Source organism: Vulpes lagopus, chromosome 18 (assembly GCF_018345385.1).
Source record: "Vulpes lagopus strain Blue_001 chromosome 18, ASM1834538v1, whole genome shotgun sequence".
Taxonomy (NCBI): Eukaryota; Metazoa; Chordata; class Mammalia; order Carnivora; family Canidae; genus Vulpes; species Vulpes lagopus.
Genome location: NC_054841.1, coordinates 21,373,401 through 21,386,947, shown reverse-complemented (window position 1 = coordinate 21,386,947; position 13,547 = coordinate 21,373,401). Strand labels below are relative to the sequence as shown.

The 13,547-nt window shown below is 49.9% G+C and overlaps 1 protein-coding gene across 1 annotated transcript in view; it reads left to right on the top strand.

The window, feature by feature from the left end:
- The window catches only part of CTNNBL1 (catenin beta like 1), a 160,877-nt gene extending 149,015 nt beyond the window's left edge, over nt 1-11,862 (top strand). Inside the window, exons 14-16 of the mRNA XM_041732797.1 lie at nt 1,044-1,181; nt 1,400-1,472; nt 11,669-11,862. Coding sequence (XP_041588731.1) covers nt 1,044-1,181; nt 1,400-1,472; nt 11,669-11,757 — 300 coding nt within the window. The 3' untranslated portion in view covers nt 11,758-11,862. The remainder of the gene's footprint in view (nt 1-1,043; nt 1,182-1,399; nt 1,473-11,668) is intronic.
- The last annotated feature ends 1,685 nt before the right edge of the window (nt 11,863-13,547 follow it).

Sequence of the window (13,547 nt, the reverse complement as noted above, 5' to 3'; positions counted from 1 at the left end):
AGAGAGAGGAGCTCTGTTGACAGAGGCAGTAATAATCTGCAGTTGGGGAGCTCGGAGGTTGTGGTGAAAATGGCCTACAGCAGTTGCGATGGTTGCACAGTTCTGAATATACTAAAAGCCATTACATTGTGCACTTTAAATGGGCATATTGTATGATATGTGAATTGTATATCAATAAAGCTATTTTCGTAGAAGTATCTGCCAGAGAGGAATAGATTTGGGGACAGCAAGTCTGATAGGTCTGGGGTTGTAACGGTTGAGGAGAGACTCCTGTTACTTGTTGGGACGTTAGCCTAGGGAGTGCCTGCTGGTGAAGCCAAGTGGACAGGGTGGTAGCATTTTGCTACTGATGCAACGTGAGCCCAAAGGAACACATGTATGTATGGGGAATGCCCGTGCCATCAGCAAGACAGTCATGGGGATAGGACCACTCTTCCCGAGTTTGACCTGACTTGGAAGGGAAAGAGACCTCCAGAGGTCCTGTTGAGAGGTGATTTATGGGGTCCAGAAGCAAAGAGTAGAGAATGAGAGGAAGCAGATAAATAGCTGAGATTTGTGTCACTGTCAGCTTACTTTTTTTAGATTGAATATCTGGATGAGATCATTTTGGCCTTGACTCGTTGCAAAGAGAAAAAAAGGGGGGCTTTAATCTGACTCCCTGGGCCTCTAGTCCTTTAAAAATGAAAACATAATGGGCAGCCCGGGTGGCTCAGCGGTTTAGCGCCGCCTTCAGTCCAGGGGCTGATCCTGGAGACCCGGGATCGAATCCCACGTCGGGCTCCCTGCATGGAGCCTGCTTCTCCCTCTGCCTGTGTCTCTGCCTCTCTCTCTCTCTCTCTCTCTCTCTCTCTCTCATAAATAAATAATATCTTTTTAAAAATCTTTAAAAATGAAAACATAAGAAAGATACTTTAGAAGATATGGGAGAAGCAGGAGATACATCAGTGTGGAATAGTCTGGTGGTGGTGTTGTAGTTGCTGTTCTTTTGTGTATTGTGGGCTCACTGGCCAGCTCACTTGTCCTACTTGCTCATTTGCTTCTAGGACATGGTCCGGCGTGGGGAGATCATAGACAATGACACGGAGGACGAGTTCTATCTCCGGCGCTTGGACGCAGGTCTCTTTGTCCTTCAGCACATCTGCTACATCATGGCGGAGATCTGCAATGCCAATGTGCCCCAGGTAAGAGGGGCCACCCTGGACATTTCTGTCCATGCCTGCCTGGGTAGAGACTCTGAGAAGGAGGCAGATCCACTCTGCTTGACTCCCTGTACTCCATGTGGGCCCTCTCCTTCAGGGACCAGCACGAGGTTCATACTTTCTAGATGATGTATATGCTGGTGCTTGCCAGGACAAACAGTGATTTTCCTTTCTCTCCCCTCCATTCACCTTCCTCTTAGATTCGCCAGAGGGTTCACCAGATCCTCAACATGCGAGGGAGCTCCATCAAAATCGTCAGGCACATCATCAAGGGTGAGTTGGAAAAAAAAAAAAAAAAGGGTGAGTTGGGCACTGTTTGTGTCTGGCACTCCGGGATTGCTAGGTGATGCTAACTTTTTGAGTCTGAATCAGTATCCCCGGCATTTGGTGCACAGCATTCTGTGACTGCAGGCTTAAGTGTATTGTCACATGCACTGTGTGTCCCAATCATCTTTGTGAGGATACCAAAGACTAACCTAGGTATTCTATGCCTCTGACACTTCAGTTCCAGCATTTAAAAAACACATAACAAACAAGAGGCAGTGGGGCTTAGAAATCTTCGTTAAAAATTAAAAAGAAGAAGACGAAACAAAAAATCCAGTTCCAAACTACATGCAGTGGAATGAAATTGCTTTCTAAGGGGGGAAAAAAACAAGGAAATAACAGGAAATACCTGGAATTATTCCAGACAGCAGAAAGTCAATCTGTACCACTATAGTGTAACAGAAAGGGCATACCTGCCTTTCAGCCTCGACTCTGCCTTCCCCCAGCTGTGCAAGTGTGATCTAGAAGAAAGTATGCAAAGGTTCAGGAGATACTACATGACCACGTTCAGTCTAGTGCCCAGTGGTGGATAGTGCTCGGCACACAGCCAGTGCTCAGCCAGATGAGCATCCCTCCTTCCCTCAGCTACTGCAGGGAGTCCCTCAAGATAGCATCACATCTTTGGGACCTTATTCAGCTGGAGTGGCTCCCGAGGCCTCCATTAGTGAACCAGGCTCTCAATCACAAGTGTACCTGACCTGGACTCTGATGCGTCTGTGCCCGTGGGCCACTTAGCACAGATTCACACACAACAGCAGTTGAGGCCTGTATTGGCCTATATTGCAGTAGTGATAATGCCAGGTTTCAGAGAAAGCCAGGATAGACTGGTGACTCTGAGCAGATATTCATTTTCCCTCTCTGGCCCATGTTTTTCCCATTTTTAAGGTGAAGGAATAGGCTAGATGTCCTCACTGGGTTTGCCCGTAAGTGGCTTATAACTCCCATTATGGGTAGGAGATGAAATGTGAAGATAAATGGTACATATAATAAAGTGAAGAGAAGTTAAGAGCCATGGTCCCTGGATCCGACACCTGGAACTGAATCCTGGCTCTGTTACTTACTGTGTTACCTGGGGCGAGATACCCAATTGCTCTGTGACCTCATAGGATGCATGAGAAGATTAAATAAGATGATAGATTGAAATGTCTGACCCTTAATAAGTTCTCTGTAAATGTTAGCTATTACGAGTATTATGAAATATGATGATGATAATTGTCATCATCATTATTATAAGTGAGGCATGGCTACAATCTTGTGGGAAGTCTTGTGAGTGGCATCAAACTGGGTCTTAGAGGCTGGGAGCAGGACATCCCAGAATAAAGAAACAGTGTGCATGAAGGCATGGGAGCAGGAAACCCTGTGTTTAGCACAGCCGCCCTGGGCAGGTGGCAGTGGTACCTCCATGTCCATTTTGTAGATGGAGAATTTGAGATATTGGAATCTTATCTTTTCCCTCAGAGAAAGAGGAATGGGAAACAATTCATGAAGCAAGCCCAGCACCTTGCCTTCCACGGTGGCATCCTGGGTGCTCCTTCCCCTCCGTTTGCATGAATTACTGCTTAGCATGGCCTACCGCCTCCCTCAGGTGTAACTATGGTGATTTGCAACTCCAGTTCTTAAATGGCATTTACTTCTAACGCCCACTTGTTCAATTAGGACTTTTTATCACTCTCAGCTCTCTCTGGCATATAGGCTTCTTCCTGCATCTCCATCCCTGCAATCAAAACAGTGAATTGAGAAAGAAAAGGTGTTTTTCACGGGTACTGACACGTAGTAGGTGGATGTTTTCCTTTGTGAAATCCTAACACATAAACCTTCAGTTATTCGGTATTTTCAGTTGTCGTGACCCGGCCTCTATGTCCCTCAGATCCCTGTCTAGCCCCCCAGTGCCTCATGGGGCGTCAGGCCCCACCCTCAGACCAGGTGCTGAGTGGAGTTCCGTCGGTGGAGCGGCCTACACAGATGCCATATTCATTCCCACCACTCTTGGTCCTCTCCTCTGTTGTTTTCCTTTTCCCCTAGCCCTGCCGGAGCCTCGAGCCAGCACTTTGGTTCTCCCTCCATCACCCTGCACAGCCAGTGGAGTAGTAAATCCACCAGTTCCGCCTCTAGACTCCATCTTGAATCGTTCTTTCCATCTGTTACTTCCCATCATACCACCCAGTTTATTTCCTTCGTAGCCCTTATCACAATCTGTAATTGTTTTTATTTATGTCTTTGTTTACTCGTTTTGTGGGTCTCATACCTTAAAATATAAGCTCTGACGTAGGGACGTTGTCTAGCTTGTTCAGTGTCACCTCATCAGCACCCACAGCAATGCTGGGCACGTAATGGGAACCCAGTGAATATTTTACGTATTGTTGAATTCAGCCCCACCCTCATGCAAATTTAATTTGGCAGATGTTTGCTGAGACTTTCCTCAGGGCTAAGCACAGGGCTAGATACTGTGCTTAGGTGCCACATGACACAGATGTGTAAGTGACCAGCCATAATTCAAGCTAAATGAAAGACACGCTCCAGCAGCTACTCAGCTAGCATTTGCTGGGTGCCAGGCTCTGTGTTGAGGACTAGAGATGCAAAGAATAACCAAGAGCCATGTCTTTGAAATGTTCACAGTCTTGTGAGGAGGGATACTCGAAACTAATTACAATGTGATAAGTGCTAGTTGAAGTTGTGAACGGTGTGCTAACGGAGTGGTAAGAGCAGTACTGGAGGCACCGGCCATTCCATGGACTCCCAAGAGAGGGAAAGGCCCATCCCAGGCAGAGGGAGTAGAGGCCCAGGAGTAGGACAGGACATCAGTGGCCTTTGTAAGGAGTGTAGAGGGGATACTATGGTGCCACTGCCCAGGTCAAAGAGGCTCTCAAGAATGCTGACCACTTAAAACCAAAAACCTCTTCTCTGCAGATGGAGGGTTAAGGTTACAGTAAAGGGTTCTCAGCCTGATTTCCACCGGCAGGCACCTGCCCTGGCTCACTCCCACCTCAGGGAAGCTCTTCTGCCTGTGGTGTTGTCTGCAGCCAGCCAGCCCCTCAGGGCAGTGTTGGTGTTAGAAAACGAGGGTGGATGGCTAGGCTCTGCTCAGGCCTTCCCCATCAAAAGCCTTCGCTCCCTCCCCCTTCTTTCTCCACCCTTCCTTCCATCAAAAAGCATGGGAAAACAAAGCCTCATAAAGAAAACCAGCTCATCAGTCTGTCCTCTTTGATTTTAATTTTGTTTTTTCAGTTTGGGTTGCTTCCTTTTTTTTAACATACTAATTAGATGCAAGCTTTTTCTTTGATTTTATGGCCTACATATTTCCTAAGTTTTGCTGGCAGGATGACAGCTGATGTATCCCTTGAGGTCCCAGGAAAACGCTGATGAGGCAAGCCCAGCAGGGGACTTTTCCCGTTGTATCTCAGTCCCCTTTCTCACCATTTTCCTCCCTCCTCTTCTACTGGGGGTGCCAAGAGAGCTGGGAATAATTGATGGCTCATTAAAGTCCCTCTTTCTGCAGACTGCTTACTCGGCGCTCCCAAAGTCCAGCCTTCCCTGGAACTGGCAGCTGCTCCAGGTCTGAGCCTGTGGCACACCATGTGCTCCATGAGGGCAGCGACAGTCTTCCTGCCGGTCATCTTGTGCCTGGCCTATGACTGGTACAGAGAAGGGGCTCAGTGAATGCTTCCCAGGGTTATGTGCTGAGGTAGTGCTTCAGGCTTCTCTGTGCTATTCCAGAAATCTAGGACCACAGTAGGTAGAGTGGTCACTCCCAAGCACATCCTCTGGGCCAGACTTCTAATGTGTATTCTCTGGTTCTCACAACAGCCCTAGAAAGCAGGATTACAATCTCCATTTTGTAAAAAAGGAAACCAAGACTTGCAGAGGTTGAGGGTCATTAGTTGAGTCAATAATAATATTGGAAACTGGATCAAAACTCAGAACTGTACACATTCAGTCTTTCATCTGGCAGAAAGGAAACCTCTAACTTTGCTGATTGGCTCATACAGTCCTCCCATCTTTTAAGAAAGAAAATTTAGGGCATCCAACTTTATAGAGCACCCACTTGGCATGACAGAGCACTAGGTGGGCTCCTAAGATAAATGAGATGCTTAGGAGGCCCTGTTCCCAGGGGGCATACAGCCCATCACAGATGAAATGACTAATCACTACGCGAAGCAGTATGAAGTCAGTGCTAAGACACAGAGCGGGAATCACAAAGACACGGTTCATTCTGCTGCAGATTAAAAGGAACTTGAAGATCCAGGGAGGCTGCACAGAGGAAGTGCCTTTTTTTTTTTTTTTTTTTTTTTTTGCTGGTAAAATATATGTCCAATTTACCATTTTAACCATTAGGACCACCACCACCACTTATCCACACATTTAATTTTCATCTTGCAAAACCGAAACTCTGTTCCCATTAAACACTCACCTCCCAATCCCTCCTCCCCCTCTTCCTCAAGTCCCTGGCAGCCACCGTTGTCCTTCCTATCTCTGTGAAGCTAATGACTGATTAAGGAGGTGGCTTCTAGAAGCACATGACAGACCTCTAAGGACAGATACAGGTGTCCATCATCAAGGTGCCACCTTCTTGGATGTGGCATAGGAGCTGTGACCTGTAAATACTACTTAATATAAATACTTGTGCCAAGGGTTACTGTGGAAGTTGCTGGCAAGTCTCTTCAATGTCTTAGTCAGTGGCAAAAGTTGTCCAGAAAACTGCGTGGCTGCTGGGCTGTGGTGCAGGGGAAAGCTCAGATTACTGACTCAAAACTCTTTCACTGATGGCAAAAAGACTGAGCCAAAGGCTTCAAAGTGCTTTCAGAAATTGGCTCCTGGCCCTTTGATTTGCTTTTGTTCTTTATGGCTTAAAATCTCCTCCAGAAGCTCATAAACATGTATTTCCATATTGATTTGGGGCTCTTGGTAACCTGAGCATTGCCTCTGTGATTTTGAAGCTGCAGAAGCTGACAGGATTTCTCTTTTGATAACATGTTGACGTGCATGTGACTTGCCCCAGGTCACAGCTACTGTGACCACTAGGGTGTTCGAAGGCAGGAGAGAATCCTGGAGAGAGGCATGCATTTAACCTCAGGCAGCTCCTTACCCTCTCTAAGCCATAGCCCTTCATCTGTGAGGTGGAGATAACCAGCCTCACCGGGGTCCTGTGGGTATCCGCTGAGGCAGCGTATGCCCACACAGCCCTGATATGCGGCCGGTGCATAGCTCGTGCTTGCTACCTGTCAGCGGCTCTACCGTTGTGATCCGTGTGTGAGCTCATCCAGTAAGAAACAGATGGGACCTACACACACCCCCACAATTCTGGCTCTCTGTCGAACTTTGGGTCCATTAGTAGATATTACGTTTGAGCCCTGATTTCCTCTCGGTAAAACACAGATCTGGAGTGAATATGCACTTGAGCCTCAGGAAGGCTCACGTTGACCTGCAGTTGGGTCCCTGGGACAGAGTACATGCTCAGCAAATGGAGACACCTTGCCTTGCTCCCTTAACCTAATCCTTTGAGATCAGGAAAGCCAGCACCCAGACCAGACTCCTCAGGGCCTGGTGTGGGGGTGGGGAGGGTGCTTTCCCACCAGCTAAAGTGTCCTCGGTCCTGTGGGAACGTGACCTCTGTTAGCAGGATAAGCAAAGGATACATATGCCTGTCTTTTAACTGAGTGCCATTTTCATGGAATCCCTGATGCATTTAGGTACTGTAGCTACAAATGAGTGTTCCTCTCCAGGGGAAGTATGACATTAGACCTTCCAGGTTCATCACGGTCATAAAGGAATCTGTTAAACATGGATTTCCTTTCCCAGTTTCTCATCTGTGGTTATGTCTGTATTTTCCAGACTTTCCAGTGTGAAAATGTGAGCATTCTTCTCCTCCCCCCAGCCCCTTCCTCCTACATTTTTTAAAGGGTGAGCATTTAGGGCTTCAGGCTCAAGGATCTGAACCAGGCTTGTGAGCACGGCCCAAGTCTATGCCCTGAAGATAGTTCTCCCCATCCACCAGCCCCAGGGCCCCTCCCTCTCCCTCTTAACATAAACAGAACAGCTTGTATTCCATGTCTGAATAGTAAACCTGCTGTCTAAAGTTTGCTTTAATATTTATGCGTTCAGCACTGCTGCCTGTTTTTGAGCTCCATCAAAGCCTTTATTATAAGAGCATTTGAAAATGCTGGGACAGTAGAGAAGGGAGTTGATGTGCGTACCATCTTTCTCACTCTCTCCAGCCCAACTCACCCTCTTCTCTCCCGCTCTCCCCAGCCCAGTCTCCCTTTCCCCAACTCCTAGATCCCCCTTCATCTAGCATCTCTTTTTCTGGCGTTCTCTCTTCCTTTCTTATACACACAGACACAAACGTGTTTGCACACATGTGCGCAGGCACGCGCACACACACACACACACAGCAAAGAGAACTCCTCCCCGAGACCTCTGGGAGGAATCTGTTCAATATTTATAAACTGCTGCAGCAGCTATAATAACCAGAGGTAGCTGGCACCACCAAGATTTGCTCCAAATAGGATTCTGCTCTGGAAACAAAGAATGAGTAGGGGTATGGGGCAGAGGGTGAGGGCACGGGGCATAGCGTGGTGCCAGCTGCCAGTGGCAGTGGAAAAGTACTAGGGCCTCATCAGACCTGGCTCCGAGTCTGGCGTGCTGTGGGACCCAGGCTGGTCACCTGCCCATCAGAGTTTCTCAGAAATTACATTTCTGAGAGCCCTGCCAGTTCTGACATTCTGACCCACTCCACGTGTGTGGCCACTGAGGTCCTTTACCACAGGACATTGCATCTGGAGTCTTACCCTTTTGGAGGACTTTTTACCCAGAGACCTTGTGGGGCTGGGCTGCTCCGGAGTGCTCACAGAGCAGTTTCTCCCTAGAGGATGGGGAACTGGCAGGGGGGGATATTGCTTAGGTAAGTGGATGCCACTTTGGGGACTGGCATTCCCCCCCTTTCCCCACTTATTGGTTCTTTAAGTGCCTTTTTCCCGACTCACACATTTCAGGTTGAATTTCAGCCTCTCTGCCATCCCAGATTTGGGCACGTTGCTCCAGTCCTCTAATAAGCCTCAGTTTCCTCATGTGCAAACAGGGATGGCATTCTCTCCCTTGTGGGATTGCTGCAAACATCAGATGAGCCACCATACATACATGCCCAGCACACACTGTGGAGGAGACAGCTCTTCTCCCACACACCACCCATATCCAGAGAACAGCTCATGTGATGATTTCTCCCTCCCCCCAGAGAGTGATGGGAGACACACCGTGGGACGGGTGCTCTCTGTGTTGTGGTGGCATGTACTTTTTCTAAGGCCTTGGCAGAGGTGATTCAGCAAGGGAATCGATACAGACTTTGGTTTCCTCTACCTTGTGGGTCTCTAAAAGGAGATTAGTTCCTACAGGGAAGCTAGCTGGCTTGACTTGGAAAATCACTGCCCCAAAGGATCAGACTGTTTCTCCACTTTCCTCCCTCCTGGGTCTGAGAATACATTAGAAGAGCAAAGTGTTAGTTCAATCCATTAAGACTCTTGCTTCTAGACCATGCCTCTGGGGGTATTAAATGCTGTAATGGTCATTTCTCTGTCTCCCGGGGCAGCAACTACTAGATCATTCACATGTGAGTAAGAGATAGCACTTACATACAGCCTCATAGCTGTCTCCGCAGCCCAGATCCTGCTCTCTCATCACCCCAGCCCTCTCTTTAAGGGGCCTTAATAGAAGGCATCACAACCATTTGCTGGTAGAGGTGATGGATGCATCTAACAGAAGAGGATGATTTCCAGGGGGAGACACACAGCTGGCACATGTCTGAATCCCAAGTCCCGTTTTCCGGCACATGTCCAAAGTAATAAAGAGGAAGGAGGGAAAATGAAGAAGTGGCAAGAGCAGAGTTATTCCCCAGCATAGTGGGGGTGGGAGGGAGCAGGGGAGGGGTTGCACACTTTCTTCTCTCTCCCCAGTCTTTGTCAGATTCAGATCAGCAGATGTTTTATTATGTGAAAGCCTCTTGCCCAGAGTTGTCTATTCTACCTGAAGCTGTCCAGTCTGGGGAGCGGGGGGTAGGGCAGGGATGCAAACAGTCACCCTCATCCACTACTCTGAGGGCTTGTTCACCATGCCATGCTGCCTGCTGACTTTTGGCCAGATTCTGCTGGGTATTCAGCTAAAAGTAAGGCACATGCCTCTGCCTTCCCGAAACTACCCATCTGGAGGAAAAGGAGAACAAGTTAGGGGGAGTCTAAGAGTCAGACTTATGATGGGGACCCTGGCCTGAGGACAGGAGCCAGAGGAAGAGATGACCAGGTAGGCTTCACCGAGAAGACGGCCCTTAAGAGGGGCCTGCAGGAATATGTGGGCTCTCTGCACGTGACACTGCTGGCCTGAGCAAAGGAAGCTCAGGGAGGGAACCAGTTTGTCTTGAATATCTGTTATTTCCAGAGGAGGCCCTTCCCAAGGTCACTTAAGATTGTGAGTCAGAGACAGAGTTCACACCCAGCCCATGATGTCACACCGTCTCCCATCTGTGGGTCTGAGGGCAGTAAGCACTCTGTCCCTCCCTTCCCCTTCACACATGTCCTTTGTCCCTCCTCCTGGGAGTCACTACAGGAACCCCACCCCCACCCTCACACCCTGCACTCCAATCCCTAAGTTCCATGGTGTTTCTGTACCATTGCCCCCCTGCCTCCTAAAACCAGGGTGACTATGTAATTTGAGAGGATACTTTTGAAAATGAAATGGAAAGCTGTAAGTATTGTGCTGGGGTAACTAGGTAAAATGGATCACGTGGTGACCTACCTTGACACTCTGATGTGTTCTCTGGAGATCTGTCCTCACCGTCATGCTCTGTATCCTCCACCTTCATGGAGCATTCTCCTTGCCTTCCTGCTCTAACGGAAACCCACCTCTCCTGGGGGTGGGCCTTCCCCAGTGGTGGCTCATTTCTCCCACATTCCCCTGCCACTAACACAGTGGGGAGCATCTCAAGACCATTGTTTCTCCCAACTCCCCATTTACCTAAAAACTCACAGCTATTTGAATCTCACACCAGGGGACTATACCCTAACCCTGTTCCCCTTATGGGGGGAATTTGAGGCTTACTATCACCATCTCCACTACTCTGTCATACTTCTTGGTGATGTCAGTATCCATGTGTCTCTTTGGCACCCCACTTCCAGCCTATCTTCAGAACGCATGTAAAATCTGAAGACTTCTCACCCCCCACAATGACCTTGGTCCCAGCCGCAATCAAATCACATCTCCCACCTTCTGCCCTTGTCCCCTTCAGGGCATCTCCCACACCTCCACTGGAGTGAGCTGTCACTCCTTTGCGTAGAGCCTTCCCACAGCTCTGGTCACAGGGGAAAGGCTAGAGTCCTTGCAGCAGCCCACTGGCCCTGTGGTCTGCGCCTGCCCCTTCTGTCGCTGGTGCTGAGCTCCGGCCACACGGATGTCCCCACACTCACCCTCCCCCAGGCCAGGCGAGCCTCTTCACTGGTCGGCTGTCTGCCAGTCACTCCCAGACCTGCCCATGGGAATTTGCTTCAGGTCATCCATCCAATCTCTGTGAGGCCTTCTAACAGCCGCTCTATCTGTGTTAGTTACTTGGTTGTTTACTAGAAAGTAGGCTTCATAGGAGCAGAGATTTTCATCTGTATCATTACTTTATCCCCATTACCTCAAATAGTGGTTCTCAGACTGCATCACTGTTACCTGGAGGGCTTGTTCACACGGACCACTGGGCCTCTAAGTTCTGAGTGGGGCCTCCACAGCTGCATTTCTAACAAGTCCCTGTGCGCTACTGCTACTGCTGCTGCTCTTCCGGGCCCACACTCTGACAAACACTGGCTGGAACAAAGGTACCCAGGGCAGGTACCCACTTCTCGCATGCTGAGTGACTATATGAGTGAGTGAGCGAGCGAGCAAGCAAGCAGTGTGGCTGGGGAGGACTCTGGGTGAGGAGAGATGAGCTGGGCCCTGTTCACTGAGCACCTCAAATACAAGACCAAGGAGTTTGGCCACAGCTGCCCTGTTGGAGCCATTGGAGGTATTAGAACAGCATGCGTCGTAGAGGGAGCTGGGATTTAGAGAAAGGCACAAAGGGACCCAGCTCCGACAGAGCGCGCACCTCAGATCCATGCCTCACTCTGCCTTTGTCTCCCCAGAGTACGCGGAGAACATCGGGGACGGCCGGAGCCCGGAGTTCCGGGAGAACGAGCAAAAACGCATCCTGGGCCTGCTAGAGAACTTCTAGAAACCCCAGGGCCCCAGGCAGCATGGACTCTCTCTGGGCCTCCGTCCCAGAAAGTTTTTACACCGCTCAATGTGACTTTTGGACAAATTAAAGCTAGTTTTGGTATTCCTGGCTGGCATTCTTTGTAGCAGAGCAGTACCCTGTGCTCTTGACCCGGCACTATCCCAGCAGCTGTCATGGGACACATCTGAGGAAGGTCAGTGGTTGTCCTCACTCTGCCCATGAGGGAACCTGAGGCTCACAGAGCGTCTCAGTGATCAAGCAGAGCAGCCTACAGTGACCACAGGGCTACTCTGGTGGTACTGCAGTGAGGCTGCCCATCTGTAGCAGGCAAGGGGCATGCATGTGGATTGGTGACCTCTCTGGGGCTTCCAGCCCTGACCAGAAGGGTAACACAAGGCACGTGGCTCGGGCAGGAGCACCCCTGGGGAGGCTTCCATGGCACGGTGAGACCAGCCACACACAGCACAGACCATGGAGCAGCATTTCGAACCCTGGCCACACATCAGAATCCCTGGTCAGGAGGGGAGTGTGAACAAGTATACCATTGTCGGCCCCCCACCACAGAATGATGAAATCAGGATCTGGGGTGTGGCCTGAGTGCTGGGATGGGTTTTCACTCCCGGGCAGTTCCAGGCATCAGGATGAGCACCCCTGCTGGGGAGGAAACAGGCCTTGAGTCCAAATTCCAGCTGTGCCCACTAGCTGTGGCAGTTTGGCTACAGCATCTTACCTTCCTTCGTCCGCAGACTAGGGGTGGTAATACCCATCTGGTACTTCAGAGGGTGAACTAAGTCCCCTAAGCATGCTGCCCGTGGTGCACACATTAGGAATTGGGATTGTCTGTGTCCTTCCCTCACAGCTGGGGCTTCAGCATGGGAACCACAACCATCTTACATGAAAAGATTGCTCTCCTCCTTTATAGAAGCTAGTGGTCCCGTAGCATGTGTCCAGTCTGTCACAAAGAATAGCATCCTCCTGAGTGAGGAAGTGAAGAGTGGCAGTTCAAAAAGGCAGTATTTCAGGAAACTGAAGTGTGTTGCCCAGGGTCAGCACAGCAGCGACAGCGGGATGCCGCACACCCTGCCCGTGCCCACGGCCAACATTGCCAGGCAGCCCCGCTCTTGCTTCTCCTTGAACACCAGGTACAGGGCTGCAGGCCGCCACTGCCATCTGGCCCGAGTCAGCATGCCAAGGGAGACCCGGTTGCCATTCTGGGCAGCCGCCCGAGAGGACTCTGAGGAAGACGGCGCCTGCATCGTGCCCAGCGTTGGGCAGGTGGTGGGGCATCGAGTAAGACAATCCCTGCCTGCCTGGTGCTCTTGTCCACCCTGGTGGAAAGACAGTGTGCCCGTCCTTCCCGTGAGGTAGGCGTCCCACCAGAGCGGTGGCAGGTAGGTGTAACGGGACCTACAGAATTGCCTTACAGTCTCATTTTGGATTCAGGTGTTTGAGTTTTTTTAGTTCATTTTTCTGTAACTACAATAGCTGCCGTGTATTGAACACCTGCCATGTGTTCCTTGCTGTACAGCCTTTCTTTTAACATGCACTGCAGCCTTGCTGGCATCATTATCCCCCATTTACTAAAGCTGAGAGTGAGGTCTCGGAGAGGGTGAGGAAGTTGTGCAAGGTCCTGGGGCCAATCGGCGGCAGCACCTACGCTCAAAGCAAGGTCTGCCTGCCCCCTAGTCCATGCTCTCCCCTCCACCCGCTGCTCTGTCTGGGAGACCACCACGGATCACTGACTGACATGACACTTCGATCGGTTCCACTGTCGATATGTGGTGTAA